This window comes from Kwoniella botswanensis, chromosome 1, assembly GCF_036426115.1.
Source record: "Kwoniella botswanensis chromosome 1, complete sequence".
Taxonomy (NCBI): domain Eukaryota; kingdom Fungi; phylum Basidiomycota; class Tremellomycetes; order Tremellales; family Cryptococcaceae; genus Kwoniella; species Kwoniella botswanensis.
The window spans coordinates 2,195,556-2,217,660 of NC_088599.1; the positions used below are offsets into that span (position 1 = coordinate 2,195,556).

Consider the following 22,105-nt stretch of genomic DNA (forward strand, 5'->3'; position numbering starts at 1 on the left):
CACATATATACATCACACTTATACAACTTCCTCTATCCATCTAGATCCATACAACGCTGCTCTCACCTTTCTTGCTTTGCTACAACCTCTCATACGTTTATGTTTCTGATTGTTCCGTGCTCAGCAACGAGCATTTCCCTCACTCGCTACAATGCCTTTTCCCTTCCGTGTTGTCGTGTTTACGTCATTTTGTTCCGCCGCCCTCTAGTCCAAAGCAGTATATCTATAGGAATTGAACTTCACACCTTAGAGTGGGTATCGGAAAGAAAGGTTTTTTCTCTGTTGGAGAAGATTCATACATATCGATCAGCCAATTTGCACGGGGAGCATAGGGTTGAGTAAGTAAGATGTTTTCCTACTCACATCAGTAATGTCCAAGAAAGTGGAATCAATTTCTCTTCCTTGTTCATCCACGAATTTTTCGGTCTCTGCTTGACCAGTTTCGAACAATTTGTCTCGACGCTTGTTCTCCTTGTTGAGGAAGTATCGGATCCCGAGCTATTTAAACACTCACAATCGGTCGGTGACTGACAACTAAGAAATAAGAGATATACTTACCAGGATGATTGGGTTGATGACGTATGTACCGAGGATGATACCCCATGGGATGTAATATCCTGACGAAACGATATGTATCAGGATGCAGGTTGTGAAGCGTGATAGAGTGGTGACTGAAGAATGACTCACTTGGTGCGTATTTGGCTTCCCACATTTGAGGGGATAGCAAATTTCCAAGACCTATTCACAACACCCAAGAATCAGCTAATATGCTACAGTACAAGTAGATATTCACTAGAGATTAACTTACAATACCCAATCAAAAGCATCGCATTCGTTGTGGTCTTCTTTGTATGTCCAGCAGTACTTGCAGCGCACCATGAAAGACTCAATACGAAACCCGGTGTACCTACCCCACCAAGGTACATTGCCACCAACAAACCCGCCTTGGCAGACCACGGAAGTCCGATCAACAAGGCTCCGCTAACGATATTGGGGATTGAATAACATGCTCCTACGTATGCTCTGGCGTTAGGGAATTTCTTTATGACCAATACGGACGAATAGATGGTGAGGATCTCGATCACTCCTGATACGCAGCCTAGTAATGCTGTTTGACCGACGGTGAATCCGAACGAGTCTACGTAAGCATCACAATATTGGATTAGCTTTCCTTCGTATACAGTGATACAGCACATTGCAGGTACAGGTTGAACATACTGATGATCAATTGAGTCATGTTGGTCAAGGAATTGGCCACATTGTTGGAGCCAGCGTAAATGGCAAAAGCCCATGATTTCCAATCCAACAAAGCTTCGATGAATTGTTCCTTCTTCCATGTCTTATTCTCTATACCTGTCGATTCACCCCTTAGTCGCTCGATGGCGATGATCTTCTCCTCGTGAGTCAGGAAACGAGCTTTCATTGGATTATCAGGGATGAAGAACCAAAAGCATACTCCGACTATTAAGGTAATTCCACCAGTGATGATCATATAAATCTTCCATGGGTGGATAATCTCAGGATTGATGTGATATACACCAAAAGAAACGAATCCGTTGAAAATCTATGAACCACAGTTAGCCATCTTGACTAGGAAATGAATAGTTCTTTGACTCACTTGAGCAGTACCATTCATAAGGAACCAGTATCCAACTCTTTGAGTACCTTCTGCGTGAGTGTAGAACATACTTGTCTAAGAGAGCGATGTCACGATTAGGTCGATGCTATTTGAGCATATACTGTTCGACTTACAAGAATCAGGAATCCAGCTGTGATTGAGCCCTCACAAATGCCTAAGAACATTCGACAGACGACTGAAAAGCTTTTCAATCAGCAAAGCCAATGAGGTCAGACACATGAGTAGCACTGAAAGGGTCGCTCACAGAGTCCGGCGAAGCTCGAACAAGCGGCATGACAGCAAAGAACACTTCATCAAGAATCAGCAAATTATGTCAGTAAGCGACAATCGTGTTCCGCCAAACTCTACTTACACGGCCCACACAAGTATGTTACAAGCCCTATTCACTTGAATAAGTGTTTGCAATACATTGAAGATCACAAGACCGACTCACATCCACTTTCCAGGAGGAAATTTCTGCAGAGCCACGGCCTGAGGCCATTCAAACACAAGGTATGCCAAGTAGAAAATCGTTCCTAGCCAGCTACAAAGCGATGACAAATTAGTACTCTCTTGCCAGCGGGTAGCAGAGCACGTCAAGATGAGTCAGCTTACTTGTATTGGCCTTGAGTGAGGTGATTATCAGTCTGTGTAAAGCAATCGAGATGTCAGCAGATTCTCTTCGGGACGGTTCATATGAGCAGTCTTACCTTGATGCCGAGAATAGCGGATGATCCTAGGGTCGTTTTGTCTGTATTGGTATCGGAATTAAGGTGAGCCTATCATCCACTACCATATTAGATCACTCACCGGTGAATTGCACGAAATACAATACCATCCTGAACGATAGATCGTCAGCTATCATGTAGGAGAGCCGATCTCCAAACTTACATTAAAGGCAGCATGTGCCGATCACACTTTCTTCTCACTCGATCTGACATCTCTTTGGTTATTTCTCCTTTAAAACCAGCAACGAAAGCTGCAGCTTCATCTACATCTTCTAAAGCTACATGATGTGCATTATCATTGAGTTGAGGTACGGCAGTGACTTCAACACTGGACAGATTCTTCTCCGATTCCACTTTGGGATTTGTCGCAGACATATCGAAAAGTGATGATTGCGCTGACCACAACGAAGCTTCGAAGTTTTTTGTAAGTGATTGTTTCTCGAGGTATAGTCTGCTACAATGAGATGGGATGTCAGTGGGATCTAAGAAGACCCTCTCCTTACTCTATATAATACTGCCGTCCAACTTTATCTCCTTATCTGAAAATATCGGTAAATATATAGGCGATCCTGGACATATGCTTTCTCACTCGGACAAGACCGAGCCAGATGACGAGCTGGGCCTATCATCATACGCACGATTGTAGTTTTGTTCGGCTCTCGACGGGATTGCAATCTATTTCAAGCGCTATCTATGTTGTATCAGCAGGTGTACTGCGGTGGGATGGCTCACTCTGGCTCCGTCCCTCCAATGACGCACAACATCCTCTTATCTGCACTTCGCCACGTCTCGCTAAACAGTTCTCAGACGCTCCAGGCGGCTGCCACTAGCGTGTTAAGTCAGGTTCAAATTTTGTTCCAATCTTGGAATGAGCTAAATTTAGCACCAGGGAACATATAGATAAGGCTCATACCCCCTTAGGATCTCCCCAGCTACTGCGACCTATCGTCGACGCAGGTAATGCACGACATCTCACAATTAGAGGTCACTCGTTCACACGGGGTTCCTTGAACTTTGTCGATAAAGCGAATCATATTTCTTGTTTTAATCCAGAAGTATTCTACAGCTAAAACTGCTGTTCCGCAGGTAAGCTTACAAACTCTATTCGCGGCGCCTCTTGAAGACGACATAGCGGATCTCCAACATTAGATAAGCAGGAAGCTGGTCATCTCGTCAGCCATTAAATTAAGGAGAACAGGGTCATCGCATGAGTGTCACTCAACAAGCGGGGTTTGGTCAGTTGCGTATATAGCTGTGTTATTGACGTGTCTGCCGACCAGAAGTTTTTTTGTTGTTGTCATGAAGGTCTGTTTCACAGTTACAGACGCAACATCGAGGTATCAGTCGTTCGAATAGCCCTCTTGTTGTTGTGTTCCCATTATACGTGCATAACCATTACACGATACAAGACAGTAATCATTATATTATGTATGCATCATTCTACACATCTAGCTGCGAGGGTAACCCTCCATCCTTGCTCAATTTACCCTTGTCTAGACCTTTCCTCAATCGGGTCAAACGCTCTTCGGTGATCCTGAAAGACGCAGGCATGATTGGATCCCATTCTCCCGTCAAGATGTGCTTTGCCAGAGCGGGTGCGCAGATGAAGATACGTGCCATACCTACATTACGATGAATAAGTAATTGACTTTAGACATCATATCCAACCCGAGCTTTGACTTACCATGACCGTTATATCCTGCGCCCACATATTGACCAGGCCTGCCTGGGACACTTCCGATGAAAGGCACCGAGTCCGGGGTCTATCACAGATAGTTTCGATGTCAGTCAGATTTATCGAATTGACGTCGATGCAAAACAATGACATACCATTCCGATAATTCCAGTCCAACTATACTCATAACCTTTGGCCTTTCCTTCTTCTATACCGTCACTCGTCCATCCACCCTCGGGGAAAAGCTTGACAAATTGCTCAACAGCATTCTGAGTGACCTCAGTCGAATAAGAGGAATCATCCACCGTGTTATGTATGGAGGCCTCCGTAGCTGCCGACATGCCATGCCTAGTGCAGACAGGAGATTAGCCCGGTCACTATCATAATGCTCCATGACTCACCATTTCCGGGAAGTTCCAAGGGTGATAGAGTTATCTGGTCGACAGCAACTAAAGCAAAGGGGACCGATCAGTCCTCTTCGACTGTATATAGGTTGTTACACCCAATTGTTACCTACACGGAGTAGAAATGTTGAGGCAGATATCGAAGGGAACTAAGGAAGTCAGGTTGGCGATCAGCTTCGGAACGTTGTTATACATCTCCGAAAGAGCGCGACTCACTAGCTTCCTTCGATACGAGGAAACTGTTCAGATCCCACTGGTGCAGGTGTCAGTTTGATGGCTTGGGCTATAAGAAATCATTCTGTTAGCAATACGCATCTTGAGTGTTCTTTCGTGTTCAAAATTCACCTCGAGTGGGTACGATCAAACCTCCCAGTTCTCCCAATAGCGCATCGCTGTAAGCATTGGTGGCGTAGACCACCTTCTTGGTCTTCACTTTTCCTCTTGGGGTTTCTACATTCCACGATTCTCCGTCGTCCGCTTGAGTAACGGCATGGACTGGTGCGTGCGAGAATACAGAGTACCCGCCAAGCGATTGATTGAGTGAATGTATACCGAGTGTGAGCTTCGCAGGATTGACCGTACCCGCCCACCACTTGACAGCGCCTTGGGCGATCTTGACGCGCGTTTCCTGATTGAAAATAAGTCAGATGGTAGGTAAAGCATCATGTAGATCATGATGGATAACTCACCTTTACAGCTTGATCTTGTCCAAGCTCCTCCACCTCCGGCTTCCCTCCACATTCGAGAAGATCACGCAAAGCCTTACTTGCATAATCTCTAAAGTCTTCCGAAAGACTAACATCGTATGTATCTCTTGGTGTCCATTCGCAATCTATCCCTGTCTTCTGGATGAATTCGTTGACCCTTTCGAAGGTATCTCGTTCGGATTTTAAGATATGCTTGGCCTCTTCCTTCCCGTGAAGTGCTGAAAAGGCGGTGAATCCTCGACTTTCATCAGGTCGACAATGGCCAGCATTACGACCCGAAGCACCGGAACAGATTTCCCGAGCTTCCAAAACCACCACTGATGCAGGTCGGTCCGCATCAGTGAGCAAGGCATGAGCGGTGACAGCACCTTAAAAAACAGTATCAGCCGCTGCTGACTACTGGCAGATCGGCGAAAATGCATACACTCACCGCACAGTCCGGAGCCGATGATAACTATATCAGCAGACTCAGGCAGCGGTTCATCCTTTCCCGCGTTCAATAGAGGGTGATCTCTGGTCGACCTTTGCCATACCGAGAGATCGCCTAGAGGTATAGGGAGATGAGGGTGTGGAGGAGGAGTATTGTTGATTGCGATAGGCATTCTGAGAAACGGATAATATCATACAACGATGTTAACAAAATGATCATTGCTGCAGCGATAGTTCACTTATAGACGACTGTATCTGTATCTACGCCGTAACTTCAATCCTTTTCGGCTTAGTCCGACGTTGTTTGACCCGTTAACCCGATCGGATGAAAGGGAGAGTGGGAAGATGCTGTCAAGACGTCGTATAACAGAACAAAATACCGACCGGGTATGGCCGGCACTCTAGCGTAGATCTGCTGACTGGGATACTCGAGTAGTTCCATAAACAGCACCGGATGCTGCCATCCTCTCCACTCCGTGCCAGGAGGCTGAGATAACAACGAGATCTGTCAATGCGCTAAAACGGACAAGGGAGCAAATTAGCTTTGAGGCTAGTGAAAGGGCCCGTCACTTTGGTTACCTCCACTTGCCGCTTCATGTCGCATCTTTCGAGAGCGTCTCTTATCTTCAACTGAGTTTATTTTCAGGCATATTGCTTTAATGTACCTTCTTGGCTAATTCTCAACGTCATTTCTACACCATCCAACCTATCGGTCTTCCCGCACTGAATGCATCTTGTAACGTTGAGAACAGACGAAAGCCGCGGCGTGAGAATATTATTGTAGGTCCAGCCGAAATTCGGGTATCTGAGAGCTTTACGACTACCTTGTAAGTGTAAGTAACCGAAGTAGCTGCAGCTGAACTGAAGTTCAAAGATAAGCCCGTGAGCAAAGACAGGACGAAGGAGCTATCATGTGGTCAACATTTTCCCCTCAAGCGGAAGCTAGTTCGTCCAGGACACTTCTTGGGGACCATTTATATGTCTCCCCTTCCCAACACGAATCGGAAATCACACCGCTGCTCGAAAGTCATACAACTTCTCGATACAGATCAAAGGGCAAGAAAAATCAACATGGTGTTCAGTAGTATGCTTGGCTTCAGAGCCAAAGGTCATCCCAAGGATGAGATAGAAGTCGCTGCGGTGGTAGATCCTTCCGCCCACATCGACCCACAAACGGGTGCTGTTATCGAGAAGAAGACCAAGAAAGAGAGATTGTTCGTAGCTAGACTAGATGCTATATTGCTGGTGTACTGTTGTATCAGTCAGGTGAGTGTGAAAGTCTCATCATGGACCTTTTGTCTCTCTCGGGTCTGATGGCCACATGAATTATCGATTGCATCGGTAGGAGGCTGATATAGATGCTTCCCCTTCGTTTCGAATGGATTATTAATGGTCTTGCAGGTGATCAAGTATCTTGATCAACAGAGTAAGTCGAGCATGATGACCGTCCGCTGAGAAAGTCTTCATTTGATGGATGTCTGACGGGTTCGATCTAGATATCAGCGCAGCCTATGTGTCAGGTATGAAGGAGGGTGAGTTCCGTCCCTTAACGCGTGATTGGTCATATCGATATATTGTTCTCATCCATCTGAGCTCCAGAATTAAACCTCTATGGCAACGAATACAACTACTTCACAACGTGGGTACCCGATCAGTCTTGTTAGAGATGTCGATGGCTGATATCGATTTCATCTCCGAAATATAGCTGGTTCAATGTTGGGTAGGTCTTCTCTTCCCCCTACACCTAAGTACAACCGAAATGTCTCGCTGACTCCCCTACAGATACGCTATTTTTCTCATCCCATCTCAGATCATGATAACCCGTGTCCGACCGTCTTTGTGGCTGCCTACTCTCGAGGCGTTTTGGGGTGTCTTGACGATTGGAATGTATAAGGTGCACTCCGCCAAGCAAGTATACATCCTGCGAGCTTTCATCGGAGCTCTCGAAGCGACGTGTTATCCGTGAGTGCGACCCTGATTGAACATGACAAATCTTGTCAGGCTGACCACCTTGTTCATCATCCGGGCAGTGGGGCTATCATGCTCTTAATGTCCTGGGTCAGTGTCAATCCAGTCCAAATGCTTCAGACGTGTCACTGATAATCCAACAGTATACCCCAGTGGAGCTAGCCTTCAGGATTGGTTTCTATCATTCTTGTCAGACCGGTAAGTCAGCGTATGAACGCTTATAGGATGTAAGGCTGATTGTATGACTGATTGCAGTCGGTAACATGGTATGTCACAGATAGCAAAAGTAACCGATCCCAGCTCACACCCGGCTGGTATCTGGCAGCTCGCTGGTGCACTCCAAGCTGCTATCTATAACAATATGGATGGAATCCACGGGATCAGTGGATGGAGGTGGATGCTAGTGAGTCTTCACGATATACATGAGCTTGAGATCAGTGAGCTTGAAACTAACCTCCACCTCCACCTTTGTGGCGCGGCAGATCATTGATGGTATCCTCACCCTGGTCGTCAGCTTGGCTGGATTTTGCCTGATTCCCGACTTCCCAACCAAACCCAATCCCATGTCATTTTGGCTTCGCCCTAAACACATCATACTCGCTGTTGAACGTACCAAGAAGTTTAAGAGAGCCGATAACAAAAAGTTCACGCTCCATTCCGTCAAGAAAGCCTTGACCGGACCATTGTTCTACATTTTCGTGATACTTTATGTTTCATCTGTAATCTCGCAACAGAGTTACACATACTTCAACCTCTGGTTGAAGAGCCTGAAGAACGCGGACGGGACTGCTCGCTGGACAGTGGCCCAGGTAAATCTGCTACCTCTGATTGGCGGGGCCATAACGATCGTCACCATCTGGTTTTGGGGGTTTGTTTCCGATTATTACCAAACCCGATGGATCCCTGTCGTCGTTCAGGCTTGTATCGGTATCATACCCGGCATAATCATGTCGATTTGGCATGTTAGCGATGCCGCAAAGTACTTCTCATACTTCATCGTATATCTAACCTTGGCTACTGTAAGTTGACCATCCAGTGATCTCCATTTGATCGCCATCAGCCAATTGATTTGAATATGCTACTAGGCACCTCCAATCTGGGCTTGGCTCTCGGATCTCAATCCCTTCGATGCAGAGCAACGAGCGTTTACTCTTGGTTTCGCTATTGCATTCTACTATGCATGTGGTAAGTTTCATCTCCAAATTTCCTGATCAACGCGGTCAATGACAACAAGCTCATGTGTACAACAGGAGCATGGTCAGGACCGTTAATCTGGCCAGCTAAGACTGCCCCTGTAAGTCAACCATTATCCGATGTGTCCATATCCATGAAATGACATTACTAATTCAGGTGTCGTGCATAGCATTACAAATACGGCTGGCAAGTCACGATCGCATTATGGGTCTTGGTCATCATCATGGCTTGTTCCTTACGATACATCGAACTCAAACATATCAGGTAAGTAATAATCTAGCATGATCTTGAGGGGATCTATTGACAAATTTAAATCGGTCTCCCTTGCAGGCCCAAGAACAGACGATTCGCTCAGGAGAAGGAAGAGGCCGCACGGGCCGCCGAAAGGGAAGCTGAGCTACAAGCTGAGCAAGACGTAGACAAGAAAGACGTGCAAGTCACAAGGATCACGTCGATTCGTTCTAGAGATAGCGTATAGGGAGGATATGGCCATGATATTCAGGTCAATCTATATATGAGTGGTTGATAGTAGTTTTGGGATTGTACGCATGAACAGTTGGGATTTGTAGGAGAAGCTTACAACACAACGGACAAGGGAAGTTGATATTCATGTATGCACATCATAGATGAGAGGTAGACCTGGATCCAAACTTCCTCAGCCAAATTTTGGTTGAGAGAACGTTACTTAGGATGGCACCACAAGAATACCATTCAGGCATGCATGCGAAGCAACTTATGCAGAAATTCTTACAAAGAATATCTATTGTCAAGACAAGAAAATTTTCGTGAGCTCTAGGTACGATGTATGCACAATCAAGGGTTGAAATTCGCCATTTCTCACCAAAGAGCCACCTGCACAGAAAAGAACCCCCAACTTACCTGGGTCTTGCCTGGGCAGCATTGGAGTACTTCGCGGAAAACATAACGAAAAAACTGATGGTCGAGCTTGGAGCCATTATCAATCAAACTTAAGTTGGCGAAGCTTGAGGTACCTCTCCATTGACTTGAAAAGTACACAATGGTGCTGGTAATGTAGGTCATCGCCTCTTTGATGACCCCACCCAGACGACAATATCTGAGGAGTAATTGGGCAACAAAAAGCAGGTCAACTGCTCCGACTTGGAAGTTCAGAACAGCTGGATTGGTGGTATTATTGAGAACCGATGAATAGGGAACACCGGGGGCTCTCAGACCAAACAACGAGGTCTCTCGGCTGTGGACCGGGATAGTGGTCAGTTGTAGGTCTAAGCATCTGAATATAGCCGTGTATCTTGAATCCAAGGTCTTGCCATCAGGGAGTTCCAGCTATCGCTGGAAGGCGGGTGAGGAGGCGTCGAACATCAGACGCAGTGCAGCTTCAACAGGAGTGTATGCTTTGGCCGAGCGGAAAAGGTGCCTCGTATCGGCCGGTCGGATCTGTAGATTGGGTCTTTGGACGATACAGTATGACCAACGACGAAAATCCTGGACGTGATTTGAATATCTAGAACGCCATACGCCCGGGCCTTGAGCACGCTGTATGCAATCTCGAAAGGTATGTGGAGACCGGTAATCACGGCGTTGGCAGTATATGTAACAGTAGTGCCGACTGTCGGGACGCATCCGCGAAGATGTTTGTTCGGGTCGATCGCCGCTACCGATCATTTCAGCTTTCTATGGAGCAATAAGCTTGGTAAATCTACCATCTCGATATCCCAACTTCCACAGGCATTCCGGAGTTACCTCCTCAATTGCCCATCCTTGCATTTCCAAACCCATACAAACGAGTTCCTTGTGAGGCGACATCACAGCTTCTTTGGATTTCTAATTATGATAGGGTACATCATTTAACGGGACCGGTGGAGGAGGTAATGCACCTCCTGGAGGAGCGGCGTTGTTATGTAGTGGAGACATCAAGAGGGAGATGGTCGGTAGTCCTTCGCAGTGCCGGAATACTTTCTCATTGCGAAGACATCGGACCGTCTATCTCGTCCTGATACTTGCGGACAGGTCTAGGGAGAGTGGTATGAATCTAGAATGATGCAGGTGGAAAAGGAAGAGAGAAGAGACGAAGAAATGAATTACAGTCCCTGTACATCCCTGTTGTTTCATCAACCCAAATTCCAAGTGATCTTACCCACAAATGACAGGGGTGTATGAACTTGTCTCGCAAATTGGATGATCATCATGAATGATCTGTGATCGTAAACTCTGATTCTGACGCCTTTCGTTGCTCCATGGGTTTGGAGGTTGCCGAGCCCACATTGAGCCGATTAGCCGGATACCCGATCCAGCCATTACACGTCACCTGCCCGCGCTCTTCACATCGTCTAGTCAGCTTTCTACGTCTGTTTGGGACCTTTCTGGCTACCATCGAATACAGGATCATGACGTCTATTCCTTTCAACGATCAGCGCTGGCAGCCGAGGGGCAAAGCTACGCATGCACCAACAATATCTGAAGATGGTGTGGAGATCTGTTTTCCTACCGAGGCTGGTACAGACTGGTGGAGGACGCCTGAAAGAGATAGTCAGGACGGATTGATGTATGGCTTCGAGCAAGAGATCGGCAAAGAGGGTATCGAGATCAGTGTAGATGTGCATGTAAACCCTGAAGTGCAAGTGAGTTTAGCTATCTTTGCATAGCGTCTGGGGGCAATATTGACGTCAACATTGGATATTCGTAGTAGTGAGTTGTCGCGACATACCTTTAGGTCTGGTTGTTGACGTATATCAGCGATCAAGCTGCTGTACTCCTCAGGCTTGGCCCGACAACGTGGGTTAAAGCAGGCTTGGAGTTTGAAAACGGGAAATTGTGGGCAGGTGTGGTAGCAACGGCCCCGTATTCAGATTGGTGAGCATGGAGTTCCTGGTGATCGAATCTCTGACCAGACGAGGAGAACTGAGGTGTTCATGATCGTTCATCAGGTCACTCCTACCACCTCCTTCCAAGACTTCTCGTTTCACCTTGTCTCTCAAAGGGCAGAAATTAAAAGTGTATCTCAACGAAGAGATGGTTCGAGAAGTCAATGTCTTCGGTGATGGGGAAGCAAAGAAGGGTTTCATCGGCGTGATGGGTTGTTCTCCTAAAGGAGGTGGAGCTGAAGTCGTATTTAGGGAGTTTGCGGTGAAGGAGGGAGTCAGAGACTGATGAACTGAATTACACAAATGACATCTTGCGTGATGATCCGACTGTCCATCAGTCATCACCAAGAGTCATCCGAAGGCTGTGCTAGAACAATCCGCAAAGATCGCTAGAAGCAGGGATCAAATGTGTCCTCTATAAGATACTGACTGTTTATGTTTTTTGGCGTGATGAATTGTTTCTCATTGATGGTATATCTAATCAATTGATCGATCAATCAGCTCTATATGTAAGATAGCAAAAGCGGAGAGCAGGTCAGCTATGTGTGTTGTATTGCTACATATTCCTTTCACCGACCGTGTAGTTCCTCGAGATTGAGGGCGGATCATCTCAAAGGAGGTAACAACAATCACCTACGTTCGAATAACGATTGGAACACATCTAGACACTCATGTCTAGCGGACTGCCATCAGATCGAAGTGATGTTGATGATTCACGGCCCGTGTCACCCTCACTCGTAATGCACCATGACCTGATGGTTAGAACAGCCTCTGTAGATCCCGTCAAGTTCATACTTCGCCACAAGCCATCACTTTCGAGCAAGAAGCGGAAACACTTCGTGGTCGTCCCAGGTCTTGATGTTCCTTTCAGTTGTCCCTATAAGCTGAAGGGTAAGACAAGACGACAGAGTATAGAGAAAGTCAACATCCAGCTATACACTCGCCTCTTTGTCGTAGGGAAGAACCCACCGAAGCCGAACTTGCAGATTAGACCCGCCGATACCCATCACTTGTCAACGGACTCTAGCGCAGCACATGCCAAATGTCTCATCGAGTTCAGAGCGGATGAGGATGTCTGGCAACGGTACACCCGCATCCCATATCACATATCTGAGACTCATTGGGATACATACCAACCTGATGGATACCTCCCACTCCGAATACCGACTTTGCCGGGTCACATCGACGAGTCTCCTCGATTTGGCATTCGTTCGACTGGTACTCCCTGCGCTTGGACAATGTGGGGTCATACACCAAAGCCGCTCAACCTTCAGGTCGAGGCGATGGATCTCCTTCTAAGGAAACAGATATCCCCGCAAAGGACGGTCCACCTCGATCTACCGGCCGCAGTGAATGGTGCGGGCCAGCCAGTCAATTGGCCTAAATACACGAAGGGCAGCCGAATCAGGAAATGAGTCGGACATCGTCGAGAGTTGGGCAATAACACCTCCTTCGGCACTACCTGCTTTACCGGGTCCCCTTGTAGACGAGTCTCACTATCCCGAGGTTTTGTACGAAAGCTTGACAATGAGATCCACTGTCATAGATACCTAACTATTATCCTAATCACCTCAAGCAAGATGTCCAATTAAAAAGGGTAAGTCAAAACAGTCTAACGATCTTCACGTTAAGGTGACCTACTAATTTACCTTTCAACTTGTTTTCAGATATACAAGGTTAGTCTAGTCGAGCGTCATGGGGGAATGTGAATTCAGATTAACACTCTGTACATATAGGAAGCGCGTGATTCATGGCTGTCGTGGATCGGCAATTGCAGTAATCCCGACCCTCGTTACGTCTCTGCTTTGGAACAGGTGAGTGAAGCCACCCATCGCAGGGTACTCAGTCATACTGATGCATTATTGCAGGCATATAGAGACAAACTCGATATTTGGTGGATCGCACTCCCGAGTCAAGGTCCATCCGGAATGGAAGGAGTGAGTAAGATGCCTTTGTGTTCAGAGGAGAAGGAGATACGATTGACACCTGTAATTGTACAGCCAAGCCATCCCTGCCTTCAACAGAGCTCGACATGATCTTCATATCCCTGCCGATCTGTCTTCAGCTCTTCCCTATTAGCTACGGATGGATTTTCAAGCAGCTTCTTTCGGTCCGTATTATTTGTCCTCAGAAACTTGAGCAACTTCGTCTGATGTACATAACCTATGTACTCCTTGTCGTTCCTTCTTCTTATGCTTACGCGAGCCCCCCCTTTTGTGTAGTGCATCCTTTCCATATAATGACAACGGCAGGACTTTCATTCATTCTCATTGTATTTCGAATCAATAATCATTATTCATTCATTCAATCAATCATCGATCAATCAATCATCGATCAATCAATCATCATTCAATCATCATTCAATCATCGTTCAATCATCATTCATTCATCATTCATTATGTCAAGTTAAAATCCCATAGAAATTCAGAGGTGTACGCACCTTGTGTGACCCTCTACAACTATGTATTGCATATATCACATCACAGCGATCAGAAGCGGACTATATGCATATCTGACCTATTGCATACGATAAAGGTATCAAGTAGAATGCATCGAAGCGCCTGTCACTGCTAAAGCAATTATTAAGCTCATTTGTTACAAGAGTGATTCTATTCTTACTAAACTACTATTAGATGCTGCGGTATTACCCTAAGATCTAATTACGCACGACGAGCAACCGATGGACCAGCTCCTGTCAAGAAGGTGTAAATCTTCTGTTGAACTGGAACAGAGTGCTTGGTCTGGTGTCTCGATCGTTTATCTCTGAGCATAAAGATCATACAGTATCAATCATCGACCTGAACAGTGATCTTCGATGAACTCAACAAGTTACTGACCTGATGGCATCCTTGCCATGTTTCGTTTCTACCTTCTCCCACCACCACCTTTTTCGAGCGACACGAAACTCCTATTTTCAGTATCGCGAGGGTATCATTAGCTATGACATTACATTCGGCAAGCGAATTCACTCCTAGCAACCTCAAACTTTCGGCTTCCGACCCGTGCTCCAAACGGTAGTCCAGGTATGTCTCCCACGCTCGTTTGACCTCCTATACAGTATAGGGCTCATTTAGAGGGAATTTCTCTACTGATCAGGATCCAGTCACCTACTCTGTACAGCTACCGTCGTAATAGTCAAAGTTCAGCGGCACTCTCAATTGTGCTTCATGAAACGTACCTCTATGACATCGGGAGCACCAAAAGAAGAACCATGCAGCCGAATTAAGGACTCCGGCTGTTCATGAAGTGCTGATATTGACACATATATCTAAACATATAGAGCTAGACCTCACCGTTTCTTCGGAAAAACACCTCGTATAGGTAGCTTGTGGTTTGAACAGCTTCCTGGGTGATGCGTCCTTGTGCGGGCTAGGATGAACCTTCCTTCCGGTTCTTGTCTTCACCATTTTACGTGGCGTAGACGGGAAATTGGTTGCTAAACCCAACGTACTAGTATTAGTAACGATGAACAGAGTGATACATGACTAAATCACTCATCTCAAAGGATTCTTCTACCTCATCTGCCTCAGAACCTTCCCAGCCCTCAGATTCTGATGATGAACCTTCCGCCAACTCGAACTCGGATCCAGAATCCGATCACGAGGGATCAGTGGGGTGACTACCAAGCTAATTGTGTACCAGATTCATCCCTTCTTTGCCGGTCATACAGCTCTAACCGAGAAAAATCTCAACCTTCCCCCCGGTAGTGGTCTCAACCGTCTCGCCACCTCGTCTTCTCAAGCATCCCATTATAAGAAGATACCATAGACTGATGTTCGAGCAGAGCAAAAGGTGTCCGGTGATAGTAGTAGTAGTAATAGACCACTTCCAGCTGAGAACACAAAGGAAAAAGAATTGGATTGGGTCAATTCACCCGATGGGTTCATAATTGTTCCGTTGACGGTAAGTTAGAATTGGTCACTTTAATCCATCAGCATATCTGTATGTTGTGCTGAGTTGTACTGCATTGTGGCGAGCAGGGTCTACCTACTTGGAATTCAGTCCTGGGAGCTTGATATTGCAGGTTCTGGTCCATTGGGTGATCAGATCGGATACCGTGAAAGTATTGAATTGGGCGGCAGAAATTGTGATGAGACTTCATTTGCCATCGATACCGATGACTTGGTGTATCTCGTCAGCTCACCTTTGCGGTACAAAGTATCAATTTCTCACCCATAATCCGCTTGGAAAGACTTGTGACATCTGCCAATAAAGTACTGGCATCTTGTTCATTATGATGCATACCGAATATCAAGCACGCGATGGATCGTAGGGTCCTGATGCGAGTCAGTGAGACTTTACTACCAACAGAAATTCAAAACTGACTGACTTCGCACCTTCATACTTTCATAACCGGATTGATGCCAACTCATAGAAAATGGTAGAAGCGGTAGATTGGGTGAACGCGATTGTGTCGTTGAGGTCGGCCAGATGGAAGGAACAGCAAACACCAGATCGGTATCCAGGACGAGTGACACCGAATGTACGAGGAGAATGACAGACAAGAAGGCTAAGCCTTGACAAATGGTCCACAACATACCGAGTATCGAGTGATTTGAATTGAAGTTGAGAAGATACGCAGAGTTTCGGTAAATGATGTCGAAGAGAAAGAACCAGAACGGAGGATCTACCATTTCGACTTTCGTTTTACGGTAGTAAGATTGAGTGAATATGTCGAATAAGAAAGAGTATGATACGAGAAAGATGAAATGTAGATGAGGGAAACAGAGTTGCTGAGGTGGTTGGATGTATCTTGTAAAATGATAAATAGGCTGTGTCGTTGGATTGAAGGGGTATGCGTGGGTTCTGATTGGATTATGGTGTCTGTGCGAGATGATATGACATCGATCAGTTGAGTGAAGAAAAGTCAGATATAAGTCGCCAATGACTCAAAAGCCACTGTGGCATCACTTCATCAAACATGTTGAATTTACCTCGTTTCTTCTGCTTCGAGTGTACTAGTAGCTAGGATGTTTCCCACCCCAACCATGCACGCCTAGCTGCTCTCCCTGACCATAGATGCGACAGGCTAAGAGAGCCCACAATCGTATAATCGTACGTACTACAACGAAACTAAAGGGGGATACATACAAGCAGGATGGAAAGCCTTGAGATAACCCTTTATGGGATAATTCTCTCAGGGAAACCCGAAGCAGAAGAGATTGGTCGAGATACAAGGGGAAGGGGGAGGGATGAAAGAAGGTTGCCAGAGGAGCATTCTAATGACGGTTCTTGAGAGCGATGATAGGATAAGAGACTGAGATATAAGAGCATGTCAGAGTAATATATATGTACATGCAAGGTGATCTGAGAGTAGGACAATGCTCAGGAATGATAGGGTAGTGATATCACGAACTCCTGAGATCCCTTGATCGTATATGATGCATCTCTGGCGCATCATGTCTTCACTCTCGCGAGGATATACGTCTGGGCATCATGTATACTGTATTATAAGACGAAGAAAGTTTGGGCCATCTTGAAGCCGCCACAACATGCATTTCATGACTACAACCTAACATTTACATGAATATCTCTCTCAATCCACTTTCTAGCCTTCTGAGAATCAAGGGAGATGTTGTCAGCATTTCACCCTACAGAGAAAAGCAGAAAATAAATGCATACAGAATCATCCTTCGAACTCCAACCTCGAGTTCTCTTTAACAATCTCATACATTCACTTTGGCGAGGATAAGTCCGTCTGGGTCGCATATGCACGGCAGCTTTCCACTGAATCCCTGCATTGAAGATGCGTGTGATAGACTCAGATCATGCTTTGACTCTACTGTATTTCAGCAAGACGAATCGATGAAGTACGACAAGAATTCATATCAAGGTAGACTATAAATATAAAGCTGCATTTCTAAGAACCAGTTCAGGAGATAATCCATATACCAAAAAGAGGCGAGAAGAACAACGACATCCGAGCAGGAACAAAGGTAGTAGTGGGTATATATCGCTGTGAGCCATAGGGTATATAAGATAGATTCTAATAAGGGTGTTGAATGAGAAAGACACGTAAATGGTACCCGGAAGAAAATGAGTATTATAGCAAAATAGCAAAGATCAGGGGGAAATTCTATTTTATGATAGTTTCAGATTATAAGTGAGATCGAAATTATCTTCGTTTCGAGAACAACTAAAACAGAAATTCGTACAGATATCAGCTTTACATATCTCGATATATCCTGATTTCTCATAGCCAATTCAGACTGTTTGACATTACTCACCTTGTTGAACAACGCCAACACTTTCGGTACGTTCAACTGTACATATTCTAAATCCAACATTGCCTGTTGATCTTTTTGCTTTTCCAGTAAATCATCGATCTTAAGATCCATCTCTAATATAGGTTTTTCTCTGCCTTTGAAATGAAGGGCTATTATGAATGTTCCGGGAGTAGGCGAGGTGATGTTGAAGTAAATATTTACTCGACTACAAATGAAAGAAATCAACATCAGCAAAGTTAAATGACGAACGAAGGAGTTGAGGAGATGATGCCTCTGGATCACATTTACGAATACTTAAGGACAATGGTCCAGGTTCTTTTCGTTGCAAAAGATGACTCACCGATTCTCCGGTACGTTGCTTTCCATGATAATTCCCTCTTTCTCAAATTGTGTATGTGTAAACCTATAAGGCCCAAGTACCTGGTTCTTGATTTGTTTTTTCTCTTTTCCATTCACAGTGACAACTCCTACACCACCTGAACTCGCTCCCTTCTCTTTCGAACTTGTCAATCTGACATTTTGCAAATACGCTTTATATTGTTCCAATTGCGATCTGAGGTAGTTATTATGATCGCATATGGTCTTATAGACAGCTTCGAGGGATCTCGTTTCGAGCACGACCTTCTCTTTGGCATTGCCCAGATGTACCATCTCGGCTGCTACTTCATCTTGAATAATCTTGTAATTGTCCGCTACGTCCACTACGCCAGCACTTTCCAGCTCACTCAACAAAGCTTGTACCTTTATACCTCTACGGACCAGCACGGGATCTTTGGACGTGGCTGCTCGTTCGGCTAACCCTGGTAAGTCGATAGGTCGTTTGTCGGCTAACTGAGGCATCGAACGAAGTAATTGGACGAAAATGGATTTAGCTTCCATATAATTGATGTCGTTCTGCGTTACACTATCTGACATCAAGGCTGTCGATAGGTCCTGGATTGGAGTTTCCCATCGAGAGTATAAGGGTAGCTCGATCGATCGATTCTCTTTACGTGGGACTTGCCCCGGTGCAGCACCTAGATCATCGAGTAGTATACGCAGGTGGTGCTTTTCGTTTGGCGACTGGGCGGCGAATTAGCGATTCCAAATATCACCTATTTGACAAAATCACTCACCAACACCTCCATATGCTGCATGAGCAGTGAGTGGGTGTTGTACAATTCATTCAGAGTGATGCTGATCTGCAGATCCTTCTTCGACAAAGCCATATACTGATCGAGCTGAGAGAGTGATTTATGAGCGCGTGATTTTCCTGAAAGACATATCGCAACTCACCTCCAATGATTCATAGAAATCTCCTACTTCACACAAGGCATTCAAGAACTGATTCATCCTAACTTTATTGTTCTCCACAAATGGGTTGAGGGACATCATATATTGCTCTTTAGCGTAACTTGGCTTGTTTGCGAGATTTTGCAGCATCTTGGCAATCTAGTTGAATGGAAGGATCAGCACAACGAAATATCGGCTTTCTAGTGAGAAAAAGTCACTCACCAAGGTCAGAGTCCGTCTAGGGTGTTTAGCAGGCACTCCATCTACCAGCATGTACGCCTGAGGGGTGACGATAGCAGGGTTGATAAATCGGAGGAAGAAGAAGCCGCCGATCAGGGAGCAGATACTGGCGTCAGAAGCGTCTGGGTATTTTCTCTAGAATGATATATATGAAGAACCTTTATCAGCTCATTTTGACGGATTATCTGGTTTGATCGGGATCATGCAGCTTGCTGACAATACTCACCCTGGTCAAACTCCTGATCTGTTTACATATCCACCTAATACCATATGGTACCGTATCCATACTTTCTATAATCGTCGCCAGGAACGTATTCGCGATCTCCATCAACATTGTTAACCTCGGTACGATTATCGCCTGGACATCCGCATTGGCAGCTGCTACTTCTGGAGGAACACCGCGGGGGAGCGAAGGTGGAAGTGTACCTGTATCTTCTTCTATCTGTTGAATCATTTGCTCGTATACCTAATACCATCAAGATAATCATCTTAAGCCTACTCGAACAAGGCTAGGTCACAGAAAGGTGAATGGATAAGTGCACTCACCTTCAGAGGGTTGATCTCCAAGTTCAGATCTTTATGCTCTATCAGACTGTTTATCCTATCTGCCAATACGCTCTTCAAGTAACTTTGACCTGGACCTCTACGCGTGTAGGTGGTCATCATCCTCGATACAGGAGTGTTGGCTCGTAGTAATGATCCGAATTCTGTGGTCGTCTCAAATTGAGCGGAAAGTACACTCTGCACAATCAAAGTCAATTAGCTCGGATTGACCACGATGTCAGAACGAGGCACTTAACATGAAGCTGAACTCACCTGGAACATAGTCAAAAGTAAATGTTCTTCCCTCTGTTCATACTGATTCCCATACAGAGTAAACATGACCGTCTGCAGCAACGTATCTATCTCCGCCAGGCTAACCAACCTACACAAGCTCGCTACATGTCGTGGTTCAGATTGAAGGAGGAAAAACAAATTGGCATATTGATTCATTTTCCTCTCATCTGGCCATAATCCACTTTCTTCATCTATCTCTTCTAACGTCTCTGCTACTTCCCTCTTTTCATCTGCCGCCATTCTATTTTGGATCAACAACGCAATCCTAGAATCTAAATAACGGACATCCCTCTCTAGAACAAAGTTCTTCTTGGATTGAGATGAAATGCGAGATTTCAAATCACGTAATCTCTTTTGAGCTCTGGCCAATTCATCTTCCAATTCTACGTCTTGCTCTGCTGCTAGGGAATACATCGCATTGACAGAATATCGGTTGGTCATTCTGTTGGTGAGTCGCTTGGAAGCGTGCGATTGAGATGAACCGGATGGTGAAGCTAGTCCACCTGGTATACCGGTACCTCCGCCAGAGGTGGATGTCATGGTCATTGTTGACATGTTACGAGATCGCTTGGGACAAAGGCGTTTTTCGTCTTTCGACTTTACTTTACGCTGACCTTCTTCTTCGAGAGAAAGAGATATTGCCTAGTTGTAGATTGCTCGAGTTCTGGTAGATGTCTACACGAGAGATAATGTAATTTCGGAAGTAGAATCAACAAGGTACAAACAAATCAATCGTAATACCGATGATCCTCCAAGGGGTGTGGTGGTTTTGATTGCCCCTTGTATACGGTACAAGACCCAGGCCTACTATGAGGAAGATGCGAATGAAAGGCGTTGACAGCGTGAACAAAGGGAGAGTAGACTGACTGAATGAATTCCAGTAGTGGTAGTAGGTTAACGCGTGAGTGCCGGGAAAGCGCGTTTCTTTGTTTTTGTTTTGGGTTGTTGTTATTGCTGTTGTCGTCGTTTAGCAATTGTTGATATGTCCGAGGTCGTGAAATCGCTTGGCTTGTCACTTTAGAGAGGTATGTATGACGATAGTTGGGTATGATATGGTCTATGGGACAGATAGTAGAGAGGGGAAGTAGAAGAGTGAGGGTATGGTAACCTTATTGATATGGTATTATGCTAGTATACGAACATGAGCTGAGTGAGGTACGTGCGCCAATACAAACGGATATGTATACAGTTATTCCCAAATTAGGAAATATCACAAAAACAACTACAGTGAATGCTGAATGCAACATACTAAACAAGCTTACTACGGTAGTCAAACAGACTACTGGATACGCTAATGATCTGGGCTAATCACACATGCATCAACTGGCGATTCCCCAACGAATGAACGGCAAGCGGGTCCATTATACAGTCATGAATCCGCGGTGATATACAGTGTAATCTGCATGAGAGTACGAGTATCCCTATCACTATCCATTGATACCATGCTCTCATGCCATCCTCCACAGCGTCACCTGACAGACATGCGATTGCCTATTTCTTACCCGATCTAAGGAGATACAAGGTCAGCAATGTTGCTCTCATACTGCCGGGCAGAGATAGAGGGGACAAGGGTGGGATATGCAGACTGGAGCAAGAGAAGAGATCGTGGTGGTTTATCAATGTAGATGAAGCACCACTCACTTCTTGATACCTGCTCCTCCCATAGGACCTTTCTGACCAGCTATCATACCCCATCGCTCATCATATTAGCTAACTCCTTCTCTTGTCTGGTTTCGTACAGTGAGATAGACTAGTAACTCACCCTTCGCAGCGGCAGCTTTCATCTCAGCAGCTTCTCTCTTCTGTCTTTCCTTGAAAGCGATATCATCATCGTCACTATATTCAACATGACAAGGAATAGTCAGCATAGGTAATCGGTAACCCTATGCAATTGCTACCCATGATCTTACTTACAGCTCTTTAGCGACTTTCTTAGGAGCCTTGAGGGGCTTAGCTGTGATAA

The 22,105-nt window shown here is 45.4% G+C and overlaps 6 protein-coding genes across 6 annotated transcripts; 3 read left to right on the forward strand and 3 right to left on the reverse strand.

Annotated features, from left to right (window-relative positions):
• Window positions 1-246: 246 nt before the first annotated feature.
• On the reverse strand, window positions 247-2,721 carry L199_000858 (uncharacterized protein; the record flags this gene model as incomplete). Its single annotated transcript, XM_064886616.1, has 15 exons — window positions 247-279; window positions 364-498; window positions 559-617; window positions 688-738; window positions 809-1,138; window positions 1,219-1,564; window positions 1,619-1,693; window positions 1,753-1,814; window positions 1,884-1,927; window positions 1,992-2,018; window positions 2,073-2,162; window positions 2,234-2,265; window positions 2,329-2,369; window positions 2,429-2,457; window positions 2,510-2,721. 15 exons carry the CDS (start codon window positions 2,719-2,721, stop codon window positions 247-249), a joined length of 1,566 nt encoding a protein of 521 aa, XP_064742688.1.
• Window positions 2,722-3,786: 1,065 nt separating this feature from the next.
• On the reverse strand, window positions 3,787-5,734 carry L199_000859 (uncharacterized protein; the record flags this gene model as incomplete). Its single annotated transcript, XM_064886617.1, has 9 exons — window positions 3,787-3,968; window positions 4,031-4,109; window positions 4,177-4,369; window positions 4,423-4,470; window positions 4,539-4,574; window positions 4,642-4,708; window positions 4,771-5,053; window positions 5,115-5,500; window positions 5,563-5,734. 9 exons carry the CDS (start codon window positions 5,732-5,734, stop codon window positions 3,787-3,789), a joined length of 1,446 nt encoding a protein of 481 aa, XP_064742689.1.
• An 898-nt stretch (window positions 5,735-6,632) lies between these two features.
• Window positions 6,633-9,201, forward strand: L199_000860 (uncharacterized protein; the record flags this gene model as incomplete). Its single annotated transcript, XM_064886618.1, has 14 exons — window positions 6,633-6,827; window positions 6,963-6,987; window positions 7,058-7,093; window positions 7,161-7,200; window positions 7,267-7,281; window positions 7,344-7,523; window positions 7,592-7,619; window positions 7,673-7,727; window positions 7,811-7,932; window positions 8,012-8,548; window positions 8,615-8,714; window positions 8,780-8,823; window positions 8,893-8,987; window positions 9,054-9,201. 14 exons carry the CDS (start codon window positions 6,633-6,635, stop codon window positions 9,199-9,201), a joined length of 1,620 nt encoding a protein of 539 aa, XP_064742690.1.
• Window positions 9,202-11,089: 1,888 nt separating this feature from the next.
• On the forward strand, window positions 11,090-11,852 carry L199_000861 (uncharacterized protein; the record flags this gene model as incomplete). The annotated part of the gene is made up of 3 exons (XM_064886619.1): window positions 11,090-11,323; window positions 11,416-11,555; window positions 11,630-11,852. The coding sequence occupies 3 exons, from the start codon at window positions 11,090-11,092 to the stop codon at window positions 11,850-11,852; spliced, it is 597 nt and encodes a 198-aa protein (XP_064742691.1).
• Window positions 11,853-12,919: 1,067 nt separating this feature from the next.
• L199_000862 (uncharacterized protein) lies at window positions 12,920-13,645 on the forward strand (the record flags this gene model as incomplete). The annotated part of the gene is made up of 5 exons (XM_064886620.1): window positions 12,920-13,048; window positions 13,113-13,163; window positions 13,234-13,271; window positions 13,435-13,503; window positions 13,567-13,645. 5 exons carry the CDS (start codon window positions 12,920-12,922, stop codon window positions 13,643-13,645), a joined length of 366 nt encoding a protein of 121 aa, XP_064742692.1.
• Window positions 13,646-17,681: 4,036 nt separating this feature from the next.
• L199_000863 (uncharacterized protein) lies at window positions 17,682-20,697 on the reverse strand (the record flags this gene model as incomplete). The annotated part of the gene is made up of 9 exons (XM_064886621.1): window positions 17,682-17,702; window positions 17,794-17,998; window positions 18,134-18,855; window positions 18,909-19,013; window positions 19,069-19,224; window positions 19,288-19,440; window positions 19,532-19,771; window positions 19,852-20,046; window positions 20,122-20,697. 9 exons carry the CDS (start codon window positions 20,695-20,697, stop codon window positions 17,682-17,684), a joined length of 2,373 nt encoding a protein of 790 aa, XP_064742693.1.
• Between the last annotated feature and the right edge of the window lie 1,408 nt (window positions 20,698-22,105).